General features: G+C 38.2%; 1 protein-coding gene across 1 annotated transcript in view; it reads left to right on the top strand.

Moving 5' to 3' along the window:
* LOC127633161 (BMP/retinoic acid-inducible neural-specific protein 1) overlaps window positions 1–22,736 on the top strand; it is a 226,750-nt gene that overhangs the window by 163,938 nt on the left and 40,076 nt on the right. The window contains exon 5 of the mRNA XM_052112045.1: window positions 14,825–14,930. Within this exon, the coding sequence (XP_051968005.1) occupies window positions 14,825–14,930 (106 nt within the window). The remainder of the gene's footprint in view (window positions 1–14,824; window positions 14,931–22,736) is intronic.

The raw sequence follows: 22,736 nt of genomic DNA, 5'->3' as shown, positions 1-22,736 counted from the left end.
TGGGTTTAGGCACCAGTGTAAGGGGGTTAAAGGCAAAGGAGGAGGCGAGAATCGGCTTAACAATATAAATAATATTTAATAAAATAAAAAGACACACAAACACATACAGGGCAGCTGCCCGAAATTCTCTCTCTCTCTCTCTAACTGTTGTCACCAGCCGCCTTTATCCCTCGTGCGCCCCATCAGGCTGATTGGGGACTGGGAGTGCATCATTTCAGCCCAGCCCCGCCCTCCTCCACTCACACACCCCTTCATATCTTTTTGTTTTTTCAGCATTGTGACTTATTGTATCTGACAAATAAAAAAAAAAAAGCTCTGTTTTTTATCTTTCCCGTTCATTTTCTATGGTCAGGCAATTGTGTAAATTTTTGTTGTTGTTTTTTATGACTCTTTGACTTTTATATAATTTTACATATGAACAGCTTTAGAAAATAATTAATTTATGGAATTAATCTATTATTAATAATCAATGAGATTAAATAAATGGTCAATGCCATCACATTAATTTAACGCAGCTGATGTATTTATCTAATTTGAAGTTTTATTCTGTTATGTGGATTTTTGGTTGGATTGTATCACTTAAAGTAAACTTTACATTTATAGGTAAATGATAATTATGTAATTTTTTTGTCTCAGCCATTTTTAAACAGTGTGTATCCAATGTGGAAACTCTTTAAGCCCCTCGAGTTCTGTAATCAAACAGTCCGTTGTGTCTCTCAGCTGCAATGAGCCTTAATCCTGAAATTGTCCATTTAAAGCTGTTTAAAACCATGTCCTAGCTTAAGTATTGTATTGGTAATATGTGCGATCACAGAGCGCTGTTCTATGTAAACAGTGACTAACGGATTCACTTTATGTCTCATATTACACACAAAAATGATCTTTTGCCACCACCTGCTGGCTAACATATGTAATTTGAAAAATAAAGACAGTAACTCCTAACAGATCTGCACTGCTCTTACACCTTAGTTTAGAATGGCACCAACACAAGTGGAGTGACGCACACAGTGAAGCGTCCGAGTGCTGATCCTGTCAGACCATCAGTGCTCATGGAACGTCTCTCGTCCAATCAGATTTGAGGACCAGAACTAACTGTGGTATATATATATGTATATATACACACACACACACTCACCTAAAGGATTAATAGGAACACCTGTTCAATTTCTCCTTAATGCAATTATCTAATCAACCAATCACATGGCAGTTGCTTCAATGTATTTAGGGGTGTGGTCCTGGTCAAGACAATCTCCTGAACTCCAAACTGAATGTCAGAATGTTAAAGAAAGGTGATTTAAGCTATTTTGAGCGTGGCATGGTTGTTGGTGCCAGACGGGCCGGTCTGAGTATTTCACAATCTGCTCAGTTACTGGGATTTTCATGCACAACCATTTCTAGGGTTTACAAAGAATGGTGAGAAAAGGGAAAAACATCCAGTATGTGGCAGTCCTGTGGGCGAAAATGCCTTGTTGATGCTAGAGGTCAGAGGAGAATGGGCCGACTGATTCAAGCTGATAGAAGAGCAACTTTGCCTGAAATAAACACTCATTACAACCGAGGTATGCAGCAAAGCATTTGTGAAGCCACAACACGCACAACCTTGAGGCGGATGGGCTACAACAGCAGAAGACCCCACCGGGTACCACTCATCTCCACTACAAATAGGAAAAAGAGGCTACAATTTGCAAGAGCTCACCAAAATTGGACAGTTGAAGACTGGAAAAATGTTGCCTGGTCTGATGAGTCTCGATTTCTGTTGAGACATTCAGATGGTAGTGTCAGAATTTGGCGTAAACAGAATGAGAACATGGATCCATCATGCCATGTTACCACTGTGCAGGCTGGTGGTGGTGGTTTAATGGTGTGGGGGATGTTTTCTTGGCACACTTTAGGCCCCTTAGTGCCAATTGGTCATCGTTTAAATGCCACGGCCTACCTGAGCATTGTTTCTGACCATGTCCATCCCTTTATGGCCACCATGTACCCATCCTCTGATGGCTACTTCCAGCAGGATAATGCACTATGTCACAAAGCTCGAATCATTTCAAATTGGTTTCTTGAACATGACAATGAGTTCACTGTACTAAAATGGCCACCACAGTCACCAGATCTCAACCCAATAGAGCATCTTTGGGATGTGGTGGAACGGGAGCTTCGTGCCCTGGATGTGCATCCCACAAATCTCCATCAACTGCAAGATGCTATCCTATCAATATGGACCAACATTTCTAAGGAATGCTTTCAGCACCTTGTTGAATCAATGCCACGTAGAATTAAGGCAGTTCTGAAGGCGAAAGGGGGTCAAACACAGTATTAGTATGGTGTTCCTAATAATCCTTTAGGTGAGTGTATATATAAGTGATTATGTTTATGGGTAGGGTCAGGGGATCTAAAACATCTGAAACTTTATTATATTTATACTATAAAGGATTTGTAAATATTTTAGAGTGCTTCGTAAATTAAAGCGTCTATCCAAATGTACAAATATGTATGTTACATCAAAATACATATGAGTAAGAAAGACATCAGGCTGTTATATTACATATTAGTTTGTTTATGTAATGTAAATAACATCTGCCAATATGGATACACATGCTGAACGTGTGAATTATACACAGTGAAAAATGGACTGCTGTGTTTTTTCTACCGTATCAGATTGAATTTCATTTTTGCATATAATGTCTACATTTCCATACTGTTTTTGAATGGCTACTCAAGAGAAGCTGAATTAAGGAGAGAAAATAAGAAAATACATGCTTCATATCCTGCAGAGGAAGATGACACTGTTTATCCTGTCAGATGTTGCAAGGTTTTTTTCCTGTCTGATATCATTTAAGAATAAAAGTAAGAGAGTCAGCTGAGCGTTTTAATAAGAAATGCACTTTTACGATTGGGTGTTTTGGGTGACAGAGCACAGATTGATTATTCGGGAGGGAGGCCTGTGTTAGTGCCCCTCAAGGGCAACCGGTCTTCTCTGAATAGCTTTCAGCTGATTTAGTCTTAAACTCCATATGCAAATTTATGATGATGTAGCGAGCATTTCAAAGGCATAAATTTCAAATCTATTGTTTGGCCAAGATCCCATTTAGCCGCCTGCCAGAACTACATTGACAGAACAGGTGCTGTTAAAGTGACCTGCAACGGTTTTATACAGCTGTGTCATTATACAGAAGAGCTGCATGACGTCATGTGTTTGACAGCCTGCAAGCATGCTAGATTATTTTGTGCATGCGGTATATAGGAAACAATATTGCATTCTGTTGACAGGCCAGTGAAAACAATGCAAGATAAACGTTCTAATATTTCTTGCGATATCGAAATTTTCGGGTAATCCACCCCTGCGATCACTTCGCAAGTCTTGGTTTCTCCAAAGGTTTCTTCTTCATCTACTTAACTTGCCCCTGTTATCTTTGGCTTACTCACTGGGGGATTTGGATGCCAATATTTAGTCAAAAGTAGCAATTCATAGTAAAAATTTCAATGAATTGTTTCAATGAACAAGTATATTTTAATAAATCAAAACTGAGTACAGTCATAAAAATTAATTTGTGCATGGAACTACATTCTTACACGATGGATCAGAATCTGCCATTGCTGGTTCAAACCAAATGTTGCTTCCAAGCCTCTTAAAAACATCACTTTAGAACTAGTATCATGGCTTGAACTGTTTCTAACAAGTTATTGGAGAAACAAGGACATAGATGTGTGTGTGTGTGTGTGTGTGTGTGTGTGTGTGTGTGTGTGTGTGAGAGAGAGAGAGAGAGAGAGATGGAGCGTGTGCCATCACCTGTCTCTGTTGCCACTCCCATGCAGAGATGCTGTTGTGTGTTAGTCAGCTTTCTGAAGATGATGTCATTTTGGTCAAATGCATCCTATATTCTCTGTGGAAAAATAGCAAGCGGGGGTATTCCTCCCTATTTTGCGGTAGCCATTGTGCAAGAGTCATTCACTATAGAAACCACAATCTCCTCCATTTTGAACAGTATGTCCTCGCCAGTGTTGAAACTCCAGTAAGAGGTGAGCGCCTTTAGTTGGGTAATTAATCTGTCTGTTGTGTCGCTGTGATGAGCCATAATGCTGATGTTGTTCATTTAAAGCTGTTTAAAGCTATTTTTTAGCTTTAGTATTGTAGTAGTAATCCGAGAAATCACCGATGAATGAAAATACTACTGACTGAATGGCGAGGTACCAGACTCATTAAAAAAAAAAAATGGTCTTTTGCTGCCCACTGCTGGCTAAAATCAGTGATGTCACCACATTTTTTAAAGATACACATCTAGCTTTATACACATCTGCACTGCTCTTACAATTTCATTCAGAACGGCTTGAACACAAAATTCATGTGATACAAACAGTGAAGCGTCTGAGTGCTGATGTTCTGAGACATGGAACGTCTCTCGTCCAATCAGATTTGAGGACCGGAACTACCTGTTGTATGTATATATATATGTATGTATATGTATATACACATACACTTATAAGCCAAAACATGATGACCACCTGCCTAATATGCTAGTGGTCCTCCGAGTGCCGCCTAAACAGCGCCGACCCGCTGAGGCATGGACTCTACAAGACGCCTGAAGGTGTCCTGTGGTATCTGACATTAGCATCAGATTCTTTAATTTGCAAGATGTAGCTGCCGTGGATCACACTTATTGGTCTAGCACATCCCATTGATGCTTTTTTTCGGATTGAGTTCTGGGGAATTTGGTGGCCAGGGAAACACCGTTAACTCTTCATCATGTTCCTCAAACAATTCACAAACAATTTGTGCAGTGTGGCAGGGTGCATTATCCTGCTGAATGAGGCCACTGCCATCAGGAAATACCATTGCCATCAAGGTGTCTATTTGGTCTGCAACAATGTTTAGGTAGGTGGCATGTGTCAAATTGACGGACTCGGGGTTTCCCAGCAGAACATTGCCCAGAGCATCACACTCCCTCCACCGTCTTGTCGTCTTCCCACAGTGCATCCTGGTACCATCACTTCCCCATATAAACGGTGCACACGTACATGATGTAAAATCATCATGGATACTCTGACCGGTCTGCGGCTATGCATCCCCACACACAGCAGGGTGTGATGACACATTCCTCCCATAGCCATCATTGAAGTTTTCTTCGTCTTGTGCCACAGTACACCTTCTGTTGGTTCGGACCAGACTGGATAGCCTTCGTTGCCCTTGCACATCAATTGGCCTTGGGCGCCCAACACCCTATTGCCGGTTTGTGGTTTCTCCCTCCTCAGACCATTGTTGGTAGGCACTCACCACTGCTGACCGGGAGAATGGCTCCAAAAAAAGAAAATCGAAATTTTGCAGAGCCCAGACCTTAACTCAATAGAGATGCTGTGGAATGACCTTAAGAGAGCCGTTCACACCGGACATCCTAAGAATATGGCTGAGCTGAAACAGTTCTGTAAGGAAGAATGTTCCAAACTTTAGAACATTGTACAGGTGTAATCCGCGGATACCGGAAATGCTTGGTTGAGGTTGGGCACGTTGTATTTGTCTATACTTGTGACTTTGGTGAAGATGAGATCACATTTCATGACCAATTAATGCAGAAAACTAGCTAATACCAAAGGGTTCACATACTACTTCTTGCCACTGTACATGTACAATACATAATAATGACCTTAGCCAGCAAATATCAGTGCACTACACCACATTATTTATAGTCAATATTCTTGTGTATTGTGCCAAGAACCATATTTGTTTTTCCTGAAAACATAGATCAATTCCCAGAATAAAAAGTTGAAATTTTGAATTCGAAAAGGTCAATAGACGTAGTGAAGTACTGATAAAGACTGAGAGAAACTTACCTCGTTTTTTAACCATTCAGTCTATTTTAATGGCGTCACTACCTCAAATATGATAACAGAAAGATCACACCATTATTTTCAAAGGGAGAAATGTCACAGCATAACAGAAAGTGTAGGGTGATGTTTTATATCCAATAAAAGCTAAATTTAGTTAGATATCACTCCATTACCAAATGTACAGTAATGCCACAGTTTCTTGTGAGTTCTGTCTCTCATTTGAGCTATCTTTATACTGAAAAATAAAAACTACATGGAAGACGTCATTGAGCTCTTGGGTAGCTTAGGTTCACTTCCCATCACTCTCAACAGCTCAAAATAGACCTTCATTATGGGGCTGACAGGTGACAGGTATAAGAAGAAACCATCCAGTGTTGCTCAGCTACATCACAGATCTCTCTAGATCCAGTGTCTTCTTTAAAGCTTCTGTACAATATCTGCTCATCTTCCCATAACACAGAACAATAGCGACGCACTGAGCTGTATTTGTGTTTCTGAAGATATTAAAAGGAATACATGAAAGCACAAACTACATAAACACAGGCGCAGTCATATGGATGCCTGTTTACTAAATGTATCACACAAAATGTCCTTGTTGTTTACAGTAGATGTTTACATGAATGTTTGTGTGTGTGTTGATTCTGTGCATGCAGGAATTAGCATCATGTGGCTTTTCAGCATTTGTATGTAATCCCAAAAATCTCGGACTTCATTAGACATGAGGGCTTTGATGTAGTTTTTACTCTGATAATCTGTGCTTTAATCCAGTTGATCATGTGTCCTATAGCTTTGGATTCAGAAGATTATTTCTTTTTCATGCCAAGTGATGTCTGTTACAAGGATTTCTTCAAGAACTGTAAAAGAACAGTTCATATACATAATGAAAATTCTATCATCATTTACTCTCCCTCATGTTGTTTCAAAGAGTATGAGGTGTATTCTTTTGGTAACACTTTACATGTATGTTCCCTTGGTTAAGGTTTTATAAATGGGATCATTAATAACGTATTATTAATTTACAAATGCATTGTATATTTATATTTATGCATTTGGCGGACGCTTATATCCAAAGCGACTTACAGAGCCCCTATTACAGAGACAATCCCCTGGAGCAACCTGGAGTTAAGTCCTTACTCAAGGACACAATGGTGGTGACTGTGGGGATCGAACCAGTGACCTTCTGATTAACATTTTAGTGCTTTAGACCACTACACCACCACCACTTATTCAACATAATTAACTTATAAAAATGTGCCTTAATGTAAAGTTGACAACTGTGAAGTATTTATGAATTAATGATTTACCAATGCTAGAAATGCATGCACAGTATGTTCAGTATGGTTTAATGGTCATCAGGCTTTATTATATGATACAGTGGCAAGAAAAATATGTGAACCCTTTGGAATGACCTGTATTTAATATAATTTGTCTTGAAATCTGGTTTGATCTTCATCAAAGTTACAATAATGAACAAACACAATCTGTTTGAACTAACACAAAAACTAACACACACAATTATAGTATATTTCTTGTACATATTGAATACATCATTCAAAAATTCACAGTGTAGGTTGGAAAAAGTATGTGAACCCCTAGACTAATGACATCAACAAAAAATAATTAGACCAGGAGTTGGCAAACCTGGCATCCAATTAATGGAGATGCTTCGACTTATGTAAAGCACTCGAACATTTTCAATTTGCTATTCACAAGAAGCATCTGCTGACGTGGACCATGCCTCACAACAAAGAGATCTCAGAAGGCCTACGGTCAAGAATTGTTGCTTTAAATAAAGCTGGAAAGGATTTCAAAGTTATATTGAAGACTGTCTGTCAACATTTAGACAAATTGTGTTTGGAGATGATTTAGTACTGTGGCTACTTTCCCTAGAAGTCGCCCTCCAGACAAGATGACACAAAGGCACACTGCAGAATGCTCAATGAGGTAAAAACAGAACTCTAGAGTGACAGCTGAAAACTTGAAGGAATCGTAGTAACTGGTTAACATCTCTGTTCATAAGTCTACTATAGGCATGGTGTCCATGGCAGGACACCACAAAGGAACCCGGTGCTTTCCAACAAAAACATTGCTGCATGCCTGAAGTTTGCCAAAGGCAACCTTGACACTCCACCACGCTACTGGGAAAATGTTTTGTGGAAGTTGGGTGATGCAGCAGGACAGTGACCCTAAACATCAAAGTAAATCTACTATAGAATGGTTTCAAAAAAAGAAATTTCACCTTTTGGAGTGTCCCAGTCAGAGCCCAGATCTTAACCTAATAGAGATGCTGTGGAATGACCTCAAGAGAGCCGTTCACACCAGACACCCTAAGAATATGAGCTGAGCTGAAACAGTTATGTAAGGAAGAATGGTACAAAATCCTTTCTGAACTTTGTGCAGGTCTAATCCGCAGCTACCGGAAACACTTGGTTGAGGTTATTGTTGCCAAAGACGGATCAACCAGTTATTAAATCCAAGGGTTCACTTACTTTTTCAACATAACTGTGAATGTTTAGTGGGATGTGTTAAATAAAGACATGAAATATTATAAGTGTGTGTGTATTGTTGTTACCTTAAGCACATTGTGTTTTTTCTGTACTGAGATCACAATTTATGACCAATTAATGCAGAAAATCTGCTAATTCCAAAGAATAGAATGTGAACATAATATTTCTTGCCACTGTATATGTGACTAAAGGCACTATTCCACTGCATGCTACGGTTTGACTAACCTCAACTCTACTCACTTTACTTTTCTGAGCTTGTATTTCCACTGCAGTTTAGTGCCACCTCAACATGGCTGGGATTATAGGCTGATCTTCATAGTTCCACCGCCTCTACTGCTGTGACATCATCTTAAACACGACACAAACTGACAAAAACAATAACACGACTGCTAGCTGTTAGCTACTAGCTCATTGTGCTGCATAAAGCCATTGTTGCATGGTGATTTTAGTGTAACAGTTAAATTGGCCTGGTTGTTTTAGAAGCAAGCTTCCAGTAGCTGGTCAACTAAATAAAGTGAAGCTATCAAGCAGAGTATAAAGTTAACATAACAAAACATAACATCCTCCATTGTGGATCATTTAATGGACGAAAAAAGTCCATTTTGCAACGGTGACATGAAGCTGAATAAATGGTGAAAGGATTTTCATTTTAGGTAAAACTATCCCTTTCTCCATTAACTAACATCTTATGGAGTTTTGTGTTCCTTACCACAATCACCTTCAGCTTGCTCACTGGGGTTATTAATACAATTATTATTTAATTACTATTACATAATTCACAATCGTATTTTATCTAATTACACAATGATGACTCTTAAGACATTATAGATATTACAGTTGTATCTTCTGTTAATGTCTGATCTTCTGTAAAGCTGCTTAGAAAGGATGTGTTTTGTGAAAGGTGCTATACAAATAAAAATGACTTGACTTGCCGTGACTCAAGTGCTAAAATATCGGGTGATTTCTTATGCGTAAGTTCTTAGTGTTTTTGTAACGGGGACAGACAAACACCTCTTTGTTTTCAGATGTTTTATTATGATTCACTGTGAAGTATCACTTGTATCTCATGTTGTGTTCACCTGCCCACAGGCACAAAAGGTCAAAGATCAGCCGCAGTGTCATTGCAAATTAAGTGACCCTTAAAGCGGCCAAATCTCACAGCGTCTGCATAAAAAAAGAGGATATTTATTTGTTTTATTTAAAGCACATATATTTAATTTAGGTCAAAAGCTGCTGTAATTGAAGCTCTAGTGTCTGTTTAAAGATGAGAAAGTTCAACTGACTGAACACAAAAAGAACATCCAGATTTTTAATGGGGTCTTTTATAAACAGGTGAACTCAATCTTGACACTTCTCGGACAAACATTAATTAAATCTACTTTTGTTCTAACGCTCAGGATTAATTGAGGGTAGAATCACTTTAAAGTGATTTTATAAAGTCAAGCAGGCATCAATATTATTTCTACGTAATCATTTTTTCTATGTAAATTAGGCTCATAACTAAACTCAAACTGTAATTTACAGCACCAATTTTGTGGGTGCATTTACGTCATTGCCCAATCTGCATAATTCCTTTGGTGAATCAGGCGTTAAACGAGCGCAGTTAGCGTGTGTAAAAAGAATGGTTCAATTCATCATTAGTGAATCTGCCCCACAGTGTTTAAAGTTATTGCTTTAGGGACTGTTATTCATTTTCCATGTTCTAGCCAGTTTAGGATATTGCATGTAGCAACCAGAATACATGTGAACATACATGTGAACTTGATTCATAAATCAAGTTATGCATTCTGACTAGCACGTAACTTAGTTCAAGTTCACATGTATTCACTTCAAATGTAAGTTATATTACATTTTAAATGTAGATACTGTATTGCTAATAAATCCCATTCAGTATATACTATGCATGTATGTGAGGTAATTAACCATTTAGTAAGCAGTTCAATTCAGCTGTTCAGCTCTTTCAACTCATGCACCTCAAGCAAAGAATTCCCATAAGCTACTTTTACAGGATTAATAAAACAAATTATTTCTATATTTTTCTTCTTCTAAAACATTGATAGTGCATTGTTGATGTCTTGCAGTATTTTTAAGCTCAAGAAAATATAAGATACATTTTAACAGAAGTCACAATCACAGTTAGGAAAAAGAAATCAGGAAAAGACAAGCAGGAAAAGACTAGGCTTTTTTTTGAAGCTATGGGAATCGACAGACCAGGCAGTGAGGGCAGGTCGAGTCCAAGTCCGAACAGGCAAAACTTGGAAGGTAGAGGAGGTTGTCAACCAGGCGGTATCAAGACTGAAGCATCAAGAGATTGTTTGAAGAACACAGTCAGGAAGATCATGCCTTGAATGGGGGATGGCTCCCAAAATGTGATCAGCATCCTCCCGAAAACAGACGTAAGCAATGTAGTTACGGAAATAACTAGGATGTAAGAGGTTAGGGCAGTCAGCCAGCAGCAGCAAGGATGCTGGACCATATGGGAGAGGACATCTGATAGAGTGTTAAGATGGGCTGACCTGTGGAAGGTACCCTGGGCCATGCTAAGTTTTCTAATAAGATCCACCTACGATACCCTACCTGGGAATTTGTCTCTGTAGAATGGCAAAGAGGAGGTTCCCCCCTCGGTGATGCCCCAAGAACAAACTTGCAGCACATATTGGCACAAGGACGGTACAGGTGGTGGCATGATCAGGTCCTGCGGAAGCTGGCAGAGATCCTTGAGATGCTTAGAGTAAAGGCAAACAAAGGCAATCATGCTACCCAGAGGCAGGGTTTTGTTAAAAAAGGGACGTGCCAAACAAGACACAGTACGGAGGGAAGCCAGACCAATCTTGGCACCTGGAAGTGATAGGTCAGTGATGGTCGACATTGGCCTGCAGCTACAATTTCCTACCGAGGTAGCCATTACCTCCTTTAGACCATATATACTGTTGTGGTTTCAGCTAGGAAAATAGTAATGATTGAGCTTACTGTTCCATGGGAAGTGGGTCTGGAGACAGCCAATGAGAGGAAGAAGCTAAAATATGCTGATCTGGCTGCAGAGTGCTGGGAAAATGGATGGAGGACTGCCACCTACCCTGTGAAGGTTGGGTGCCGAGGATTTATGGGAACATCAGTGCAGCACCTATTTAGAGACATTGGCATCGTAGACGCAGCTTTAAAAAAGTATCCAAAGGAATTGGCAGAGGAAGCTGGCTATAGTTAATAAGGAAGGACAAAAAGTGGGGGGTTCAGAAGTAGGAAACTGAGGAATAGGGAACCTGTGTGATATGTGGTGAGGGCTTGGGCTAAGGTAGTATGCCATACGGAACCAGTGGAAATGAGTTACCAATAGATGTGGTACCAGTGCCAGTGCCAGTGCCAGTCCAAAAATCATGATCTCTGTCATGATCTTTTTTTTAACTTGTTCATCTCATTATTCAAATACAAACGCACTGACACAATAAGTGGTGTTCTTGCATTATTCCACCACAAGTCAGCACATTAAGAACATAATGTTGATTCAAATATTCAAATTGATCTGAAAATTAGGGCTGTCAGTCAATTACAAATTTTAATCAAATTAATTACATGGTATGACAATTAAATAAACATATTAACTGCAATTAATCACATACACAAATATATGATGAGAAAGCCCCTCAAATTACAATAATTCAATAAGAAATCAGATAATATGCTGTATAACGCATCAATGTATAGCAGAGCATCTCGGTTGCATTGTGTTATAAACACACCATTTTAGGTCGCTGAGTCAAGTTAAACGAAGTTTGAAACTTACATCTTGAGATCCCTGCATTCGGATATGTGCTCCAACAAGCTGTGTTTGTATGCAAGAATGTGTTCTCATCATGTGATGTCTGCCCTCAGTAAATCTAGTTTGTGCTCTGTATAAGCTGCACCTTGCCTTTACAGTGAGTTTCGCTTACTGCCCCCTGGAGAAAACAGGTGGTACTCCATGCTTGAATTGCTCATACAGAAGAAATATTCCTTATTACGGTCATGGGACATGATTAATTTTGTTAATTTGTTTTATGCATTATTTTTTATATAAATAATTTCACTAAATTAACACGTTAAATCGACAGCCCTACTTCAAAATTTGACTTGTTACAGATCAAAATGTATCAAAATAATGTAAATTGTAGTTGAAGAACCCCAAGGAAGAGAGGGAGAGAAAATAACTATCTACATGCCATTTCCACACTAAAATCTAAAAGTTTTCTAATGATAATGTTTTAAATCACAGTAAATAAAAAAAAAAGAGCCAAGGCTTTTTGATAGACAGTTTTTCATCATACAAAACATACAATGTCTTATCACCTGCAGTACCCTTATCTTTTGAGTGCCAAACTATTTTTTATATATATCTGTTTTAATGTCTTTTCAGGACCAAGTTGTTTGATAGTCAATTTATCTTGAATCTGCAGTAGAAACTACATGCAGTTACACACACATCCATTGATATTGCTCACCATGTTCGCACTAATACTAAAGTTACCTTTGGTTTGGTGCTACGTTTATGGGCAGATTAATTTCTGCCCCAATGTGTCTCAATAAGGGCTCATTGCAGTACCATATTTGACCACAGATTCCCATTGGGAAAAAGTGAGGGGCGCTGTGGAGTTTAAAACTTTGTATAAAAATTATACTAGACCTGCTTTAAAATACATACGTCAGCATTTTTAACACATTTACGGGACAACAAATTACTTTATATGTAATTTCATTATCAAATTTCGGGAGGAGCAAATTAATTTATTCCGACCAATCACACAGCCAGAGCAAGAGTATATAAACAGTTGCATACCTCTATGTGACACAGAGAGTTTTCGGCATTCATCCCCATCCATTGCCCACGAACAGACCCATGCGAGTGACTCGGATCATCGGATACAAATTCACTGTAAAGCATTCGCCTTCATCAGAAAAGCTCTTCCATTTAAATAATAAAATGTGGTTAATTTATATTGACCCGTTCGCGGCCCATCGCACAAGCTGCCACCGTGAACGGGTGCCGTTCCAGCTTCATGCCATTCGAGTTCAATTACAGCTTTATTCAAAAGCGAGAGAAACGACACAGGTGATTCCTGTAAGCCTCATTACCTCACCGTACAGCTCATTTAGGGTGTGCTCTATTCAGCTATTTAGTTTCTTCCAACATTACTACCACAATTGTTTCTCCCTCCAATGTGCCCTTCGGAGTGCGATGGAACACGTGGTGCAATCATGCAACAAGCAAACTCCCTCCCAAACAACCGCTTCTATAATTACAACATCTTTTTTAAATCAACGCAGATGTTTTAGCTCAAGGACACTGCTGCAGCGACACCCGCTCCAACCATGCTAAAGTTCACTACATATATATACAGATTCTGTCCAAACAGACATGAGCCAAATGCAGCTACGTAAGAGGCAGACCATGCGCCGTGTGACAAATTATTCAGAATCGTTCTGCAAGCATGTCTCGCCTCCTCACAGCTTCAGAGTTCGCCTCGCCACGCAGCCTGACAACCATTAAGCAAGCGATTCGAAAAACTTCTACTCATCTGTTCACTATAACATGACTTTGCTCCTGCCCTAGATTAATGCTTCATGCAGGTAAACAACTCATTAGTTATATTCTTACATACGAATCTCAACTTTTGCTCAGATCATTGGCTTATAAACCCTTAACAAGTTCAACCATAGAACCTAATTACTGCATGACTTTAAAAGCATTCAACAATCTACCAATCTTACGCTCCACCCAAGTTTAAAAATAATGAATTTAAATTAAAGCTGGATGATTCGGCTTTGCACTTTGCTTCATACTCACATTATTTCAGTTTTTCTGTAGAATTTATTACAGGTCATCAATATAAACAAGCCATTTTATTAATCTCACTACTGCAAATGGCACCCATATAGTGTCTTTTAAATCAATCTTCCAGACACAAACTCTAAATGATTTTACACGAGACGAGTCACCCTGTGCTATTTATACAGAGTTATGAAATTACTCGCCTCACTTTAGTTTAAGTTAAATCAACATTCAACTATGTTGATTTAAAAAGGTATTTATATGGATACGTTGTTTCACGTGCCTTCTAATTTCACAAAAAACCAACCTTAAATAAGGTTGTATGTTCGTACACACAAGCATGTTTCCTGACATATCGCTTCACATATGATCACGACATTTAAACTAGCAACCAGTTATGCTAAGGCGTCCACAGATGCTACACACATCCCTAAGCAACCCAACGGAGACTCTGGTCAAGTCTCGAGCCCTTTGCCCAGGACAGCGACTTGAATTATCCAATCACGTTACCACTGTCGAGTTCAGCAGCTCTTGCCAGTTTTGTGTGTAATATTCATCATATAGTCAGTGAGACTATTATGCTGCTAATGAATAAATGATGCCCTGCTGCCGCTGTGAATTTCCCATTGAGTCTAGTTTATTGTTTTAGAAATCACGTAAAAAATTATTTTAAATGTTTTCTGTCTTTGTTCAGGTGACGGAGACTCGGACCGGTCCACTTGGCTGCAGTACATATGATAATCTGGACTCGGTCAGTTCAGTTCTGCTCCAGAGCCCAGAGAGCAAACTCCATCTGCAAGGTATGTTAATGCTGTTTTACCTCCTTTATTACATGCAACAGCACTAAACCTACACTTACAAAATCAGCTGTTAAAGGAATAGTTCACTTAAAAAAATTGTAGGTCTGTTCCTCACACAAATCTATTGTATTGCTTCAGAAGACTTGTAATATAGAGTTGTATGGACTACTTTCATGATACTTTTATGGTGCTTTTTTGTCCTTACACTGGAGCTTGGCAGTAAAAATCACCATCAATTTTAATTGTAAATAGAACCTCAGACATTCTGCCTTAAATCTCCTTTTATTTCATGGTGGAAAGAAAATAATAAGGGGTCATTAGTGTGTGATTAAATTTTGTCAGAATTACATTTTTGGGGAGAACTATTCCTTTAAGGTGTGCAAAGACCCACGAACACAACAGAGAATAGTAAGTGGCACAATAATGAAGATATATATCACTGTAGAAAAGGGAGCCTTTGCACTGAATTTATCATGATTCCAGCTGCTCTATGTCAAATTAAGCACCTAAAAACAAGTGCAGAAATGTGGATAGAAAGTTTTTCTTTCCTTTTACCATTAGCATATGAAAAGATCATTATGTGGTTATAATTCTTGTCTCTAAAATATATTTTTGTAGAAGTTGGCCTTTGCACATCTGCTATATTGACATGCTTTTGAAAAGAAAAACATGGTTGCACAGCTGTGATGAGTCGCATCTGGGAAAATAAATGCGTGACACTATGTCTGGCAGGGAGGTTACAGCTACGGCTAAGTGATATATGTCAAATAATTCACGGTTTAGGCATGATCATTTTGCTGGCAATATAATAAATTAGGCAACATTGTGAATATCACAATGGTTTTAATGCGCTTCTTATTTGGCCATTAAGTTTCCTAAAGAGCGTGTCATCGGACTAGTTACACAATACTTCTTTGTCTTGCAACTCGTGAGTCCCCCCCGGGAATCTACGCCCCTGGCAATATGCATCAGATGGGCAGTGAACAGACTCTGGTGTTTCAAGACTACAGTGCACCAGCATTTATGCTAATAATCAAAAGTCCCGTGTAAGACTAGCTCATGGACAAATATGTTGCAGATGATTTGATAGCGATATGGTAATTTTCATCTCTGTGAAGATCATTCAGAGTCCATCAAGTCCATTTTGTCCAAACATCTCAAAGACAACAACCTGATAGCATAGTGTGACTTTTATCTACTGGATTATCACGATGAAGAGCGCTCTGCCTTAACAAGACGTGCTGTCATCCTGCGCTCATGATGGGATGTTTTATGCAGTATAATGACATTTAACATCAAAGGCGTTTACCTCGAGAATGCTTTCAGAGGGAATTTTCAAAATCACACGGCCAGATAAAAGATGGATAAAGTCAGCTGCTCGTTGCCTGGGACGCTTTCTTTCATTACACACCGGCAAATGTGTTAGTGATAATTATAACAAGCATTCTTATTTCTCATTAGGACAAAAAAATGTGAGCTAACCAAAGTGGAAACATACATAAATAAAACAGTAGAGTACCCAATCTACTGTAGCTAAAATTAGACTATTAGGAGAATTCATGAATCACGCCTCATGCAATTATACACAAGACACTTGCAACTAGTTAGACATCAAACTTTATTAGATCCGACTAATGCAAAGCTGACAACATCAGTACTTTTGATAATATTCAAGTAAAAAATGATACTTTTAAGCCATTTCAGAGCAAATTTACTTATCAAATAAATGTATTTATTTATTTTTCAACCAGAGAAATATATACTGTAAAAATTAAGAGACCACTGCAAAATTATCAGTTTCTCTGGATTTGCTATTTATAAGTACTGTATGTGTTTGAGTAAAATAATTTTTTTTGTCTTATTCTTTAAAGTACTGACAACATTTCTCCCATATCCAAAAATGTTCAGAAATCAATATTTGGTGGAATAACCCTGATTTTCAATCACAGCTTTCATGTGTCCTGGCATGCTCACTACCAGTCTTTCACATTGCTGTTGGGTGACTTTATGCCACTCCTGGTGCAAAAATTCAAGCAGCTCGGCTTTGTTTGATAGCTTGTGACCATCCATCTTCCTCTTGATCACATTCCAGAGGTTCTCAATGGGGTTCAGGTCTGGAAATTGGGCTGGCCATGACAGGGTCTTGATCCGGTGGTCCTCCATCTACACCTTGATTGACCTAGCTATGCCGTGTAGAGCATTATCCTGCTGAAAAAAGAATCCTCAGAGTTGGGGAACATTGTCAGAGCAGAAAGAAGCAAGTTTTCTTCCAGGATAACCTTATACATGGCTTGATTCATGCGTCCTTCACAAAGATGAATCTGCCCAATTCCAGCCTCGTTGAAGCACCCCCAGATCATCACCGATCCTCCACCAAATTTCACAGTGTGTGCGAGACACTGTGGCTTGAAGGCCTCTCCAGGCCTCCGTCTAACCATTAGATGACCAGGTGGAGTGTCGGTGATGATCTGGGGGATTCTACTGATATGAACAGTCTTCTAAACCAAAGTATTAAAAGTTTACTTTGAAAGTTTCCAGCTGCGTTTGTGCTACAGACATGAATGATACCTCAAATCATGTAATTTGTTTAGGAGAGGTGTGCTGTTTCTTTACTAAGAGGTCACACTTAACACTTTCAGAACACTCTATCATCTTGGAGGCCGGTTTTACACAAGTACACTTCACAAATAATATTTTGTTATTGTGCTTTAATACACTGCTTTAGTTTACAGTTCTGGAAGGTCAGAATGAAACTGCAAGGTGTTCAAGTTTTTATTTTCAGTTCTCAGAATTTTTCACCGGAGATAAAAACAGCAAGTTAGTGAGAAAACATCTGTGGAAAATGATTATGAAGCGTTTATGAGGACACTATTATGAGCTATATGCTGCTGCACTTTCTCTTCATCCACAAACTTTTACGCTCAGGAAATTCATTGTTCATTGTGAGTCATTGTTCATTTCATGTGATGTGTTACAGCATTGTCCTCTGCTGTTTGACACTTCGGCTATGTTTGGTACAGAATACTAGCTTACTACTTATTATACAATATGCACTGTATACTGAACACTGTGATTATAGAAGATAATGAAGATAAACGTTTCAAAGTGTGTTATATTTTCACTTGACCTCATCAAGGTGCATGTTTAATTCAGCGAGTGGCATCCGTTATCATATCAGAGATAAATATGGTTATAATCCAATTTGAATAATAATAGTAACAATTATATACAGTATATATATATATATATATATATATATATATATATATATATATATATATATATATTTAATATTTGGCTGTCTGATTAAATAATGAGACAAGAAAGAGATGCACATTTTTTTGGTTGCTAATACTTCCTGTTCATTCATCACACTAGAAATGGAAGGTTAAGTGTAGTGTATTGTTTTGACTATTTTTTGTTCGACCAATGGCAGACAGATGGAGTATCTGTTTGAAAACAGAGGTTTTGTTGCGGCTGGTGGTGCAAAAATGACTTCAGCTTTAAGGAAGTGAAATAAAAATGAATAAAGCAATTCAACTATATTTATATACATTTATTAATTTCAATTTTCAATGTTTTTTCAAATATTACAATTCATGTAGTGTGTTATATAAATGTTTGTGAATGTAAAAAAAGTTGAGTTATTGACACCCAAAAGAAAGGATCGATTCTGACCATGAGTCGTTAGTAATTCCAGACTTCCTGTACTAACCTACTTAATTTGGTTACAAAAAACCTGCCTCTGGTCTTCATTGGCTGCTCGCGAACAGCTTTGACCCGCCCTCAAACACTACAATAAGCGTTAGACCAATCGCAACAGACTGAGGCATCTGACCAATCAGAGCAGAGTAGGCTCTCTGAAAGGAGGAGTTTAGAATGAATGCTTTAGAACGGATCATTGAATGAGTCGTTTTTGACACTGGGAAAAAAAAGGTAATGCTACAATTTAGATTATGAGCAAATTAAAGTGTTTTTTGACCTTGGATGCATGTAAATCTGTTGTATGAGACCTTTAAAACTAAATTAGGCACGTTAAAAACCCATAATAGGTGCCCTTTAATGATGGAAATGCGAATAACATATTGAAATGTGTATTTATCATTAGGGCTGTCAATGTAGCACGTTAATGTAGTAAGTAACACACTAAAACAATTAACGCAATCAATCATGCTTCCTGACCTGTTCGTAAATTTCAGAATAAAAGAATATGTTTTCAAGAGCCACATCAGCAGTGGGCAGTCAGCGCGCCTCAACAAGCCTCACAGCCATAGAATGAGAGCCGGTCAAAATATGACTCAGAACAGCTGGATGAAGTTTCAATAATCAAAGTTTCAGCTACTTTTAAGTAAACACAGCATCTGTAAAACAAGCTGTTTATGATGCTAAAAATCAGTTAGATGATCTTAAAGCATCCATCTGATGCATATGTATAGACCAGCAATTAAAAATTGTGCAGATGGAGCGCAAGAATGCACACAAGACAGATTGACAAACTCAACTGCAAAATGGATTGTTGTGGACTGCTGGGTTTCTAAACCCTATGGGAATACAACAAACAACGTTGACTTGTAAAGCCACTGTTCGTATTGTCTAGTCACTGTTTGTATTGTCTAGTCAATGCTTTACTCATCTGCCACATTAATGCAATATATTTCAATCTGAATATCTGAATTGTTATATATATGTGATTGCCCTATATATTATAGTTTGGATTACTTTAATTATTATGAATTGTTCATTTGAATCATATATATATATAAATTAGATTAAGTTATCTAAAACAATATGTAGTGGACAATGTGTGGTGCTGTGTGCCAACATTTATGGTTTAAAATCATCTTTTTTTTTTTTTTGGTCAAAATTTTAATCTGAATTGATCTATGTTAATTGTTTTGACAATACTGAACCTAATTTAGAGAAATATGTCTAGTCAGTTGAGGAAAAAAAATTCATATACAAAATAAATAGGCAGAACTGGTCCAAGTTAATGATGTTATGATTTCTGTTATGTCATACAACTTGTGTTAGACTAATGAAATTCCTCTGTTGTGTGACTGTTGTCCTCTGTTGTGTTGAATTTCTTTGAATTGCATTTCAGTAAGTTCCAATTGAACATCCTGTGGGGCATGGCCAATTCAATCCAACCTGGCGCTATCTGAAAGCTAAATCATAATGAGCCATTCGACAGATTTATTCTCCAGACAGGCAGTTATTTGTGGTTTAACATGTAATTAAAACTGCTGTTGTGGCAGTAACGCCCTTTTGCACATGTCAAGACCTGATCCAAAGAGCAGGCAAAAAATACACAAGAAAGCTGCCAATGACTAAAGTGGCTGGCATTTAATAAACAGGCATGACATTTCATGTTTGATGTACAGAATGTGAGAACAGACCTGTATCTCTCATGTTGAGTGGCATTTGGCATGTGATTGACAGGTACTGAGATTTAACACACCGCCATGGGAGAGATCGCCACGATCACTGGACAAGTGTGGAATCTGTCGCCTCACATTAGCTAGTCGACTCGTCCGCCTGCATGTCTTAATGAATGAGGAGAGGTCACTTTGAAAGGCATTGTTGTTGCCATTAATAAAATTGTCTGACAGTTGTGTCAGTGCAGTGCACACTGGGGCAGGTAATAAACCTGATGGAAATATCGAAGGACAAGAGAATAAAAATGACACAAACATCAAGCCAAAAAACCTGTAAATAAGATCCAGATGAAGCTTCAGCTTTAATTGTTCACAGAGTTTACGGATGTTTTACAGTGTAGGGCGATTGATGTTTTTTGGTCCTTTTGGTCTTGTTCGTGTTCAGAGAAAGACTTGAGTCGGGTGACTTTGCCTCGGGATATCTAGCGGAGCGTAATAATGACATGCTGTTATAATTCTAAACGCAATAAAGTCTATGCCGCTATCGTGACGGCATCACAGGCAAGGGCTAATCAGCCTCTCTGCTGCTCCTGCGGGCTCTTTTATTTTCTTATTTGGAAATGATTGTTAGATTTGTGTAGAGCAGTATGTGATGAAATAACCGTGTTCTGTTCAGCGGCCTCATTGTGCCCCTGACGTGCCGTCTCGGCCAGATGAGATTGTAATTGTGGCCTGGAACGATGAGAACACCCTGACCTTCAGCCCAAACTCTCATGGTAACTCTTCATTTTATTACTAATCATGTCAAAGGTTTTACATACCATGAACTGGTCTCAAAACATATGCTGTAATAGAATAATATAAAAAAACTATTTACACTCGCTTCATCGGAATTGACCTCACACAGAGTCAAGTTTGAGCAAAAACAACACAATGCCTTTTTTCACAGCACAATACTGAATGTTTAATGGATTGTTCAGCAATCCACATTTGTGGTCTACACTTTAGTGATATAATTTTAAAAACAAAATCAAAAGTAATGTACTGTTCACACACCTGAGACTGCAACCCAGATGTATTCTATCCATTGTAATCTCACTAACCTCTGGGCAGCGGCATAATGATTCGAATTGCTGCTGGACTGTTTTCTGGTGCCGGTTTCCAAAAGAAACTAACGATATGAGCGTTCTTGATTGAGAACAACCACTTGAAGTGTTAGTTGGACTAAAAATTTGTTCTACATATTTATAATGTACAGTCGATTTTATAAACAGCTACTGTCATCATCCACCAAATGTAGCTAACAGCTATTGATAAAGCTAGCTAGCTAACGCTGACATAGGCTATCATATAAATGCAGTCAATGTATCATGCAAAGAAAAGTGATTACTACAGTCTCGTATAGTCAGACCTACTGTATATCCACACTTTGTTTTAGCCCTGTTCCAGCACTGGAGAGTCAAATATAATATACAGTCTCAAAGTTGGTAGTAAAATAATCATAACTGTGTAATTTTAATTACACTACCTCATCTGGTAGCATGATGCCGGTGAATCACGTTCAGTCTCTTTGTACGTTCCGTCATTGTTTTGGTCTTTGCTCGTTCATGTCCCTATGGAGTGTGTGCATGAGCGCGAGCATGAACAACAGATAGCTACTGCAGTTCACTTAACGGCCACAGGTGTCATTAATAACAAGGGTTTCTGAATCTTACATACTGCACCTTTAAAAAGTTAAAAAAAACTCCTACAGACATGAATTGTAATTTGACAATGTATGTAGGAAATCATGAGCACTCACATTAAAATGAAGACTCCAGTCATATCAGTAACCTTATAAAAGCTGTTTTATTCTACATGTTAGAAACACATGACCAGCCGAATACTACTCGCTTAATCTCAGTAACTGTTATTTGACACTTTCACTCACTGATTAAAGGAATCATGGCTGACTGTGAAAACTACATTTCTACAATGGATTTCTACTAACTGAAACTGAAAACTATTGATTTTAAATGATGATGCATCCAAGGTGTCAGAGTAAATCATTCATGTTTTGGAGATGTTACAGCTGATTTTCTGTAAAGCTGCTTTGGAACAATGTGTATTGTGAAAAGCACAAATCAAAAACTAAAAAGTCAAATCAAGTCAAATCATTTTTATTTTTAATGTTACAATGTTTTTCCTACTTTGGTAATAAAACATCAATGTTCTCTCTTTGCACTGTCAAATAAACAAGTGATAGCCGGTGCTGAAGCATTTTACCAATCTGAAATTAGCATTAATAATTTTGATTCAAAGTAATGTCCAGCATCATCCAATCACTGCCAACCATGTTCAAATAAAGTGGTCCATTATCCATTATAAATGGTGAATCTATGTACTGGTTATCATTGTCCCACGTCTACCAAACATGTTGAGTGATCCAAAC

Source organism: Xyrauchen texanus, chromosome 3, assembly GCF_025860055.1.
Source record: "Xyrauchen texanus isolate HMW12.3.18 chromosome 3, RBS_HiC_50CHRs, whole genome shotgun sequence".
Lineage (NCBI taxonomy): Eukaryota > Metazoa > Chordata > Actinopteri > Cypriniformes > Catostomidae > Xyrauchen > Xyrauchen texanus.
This window is presented reverse-complemented; position numbering and strand designations above follow the sequence as displayed.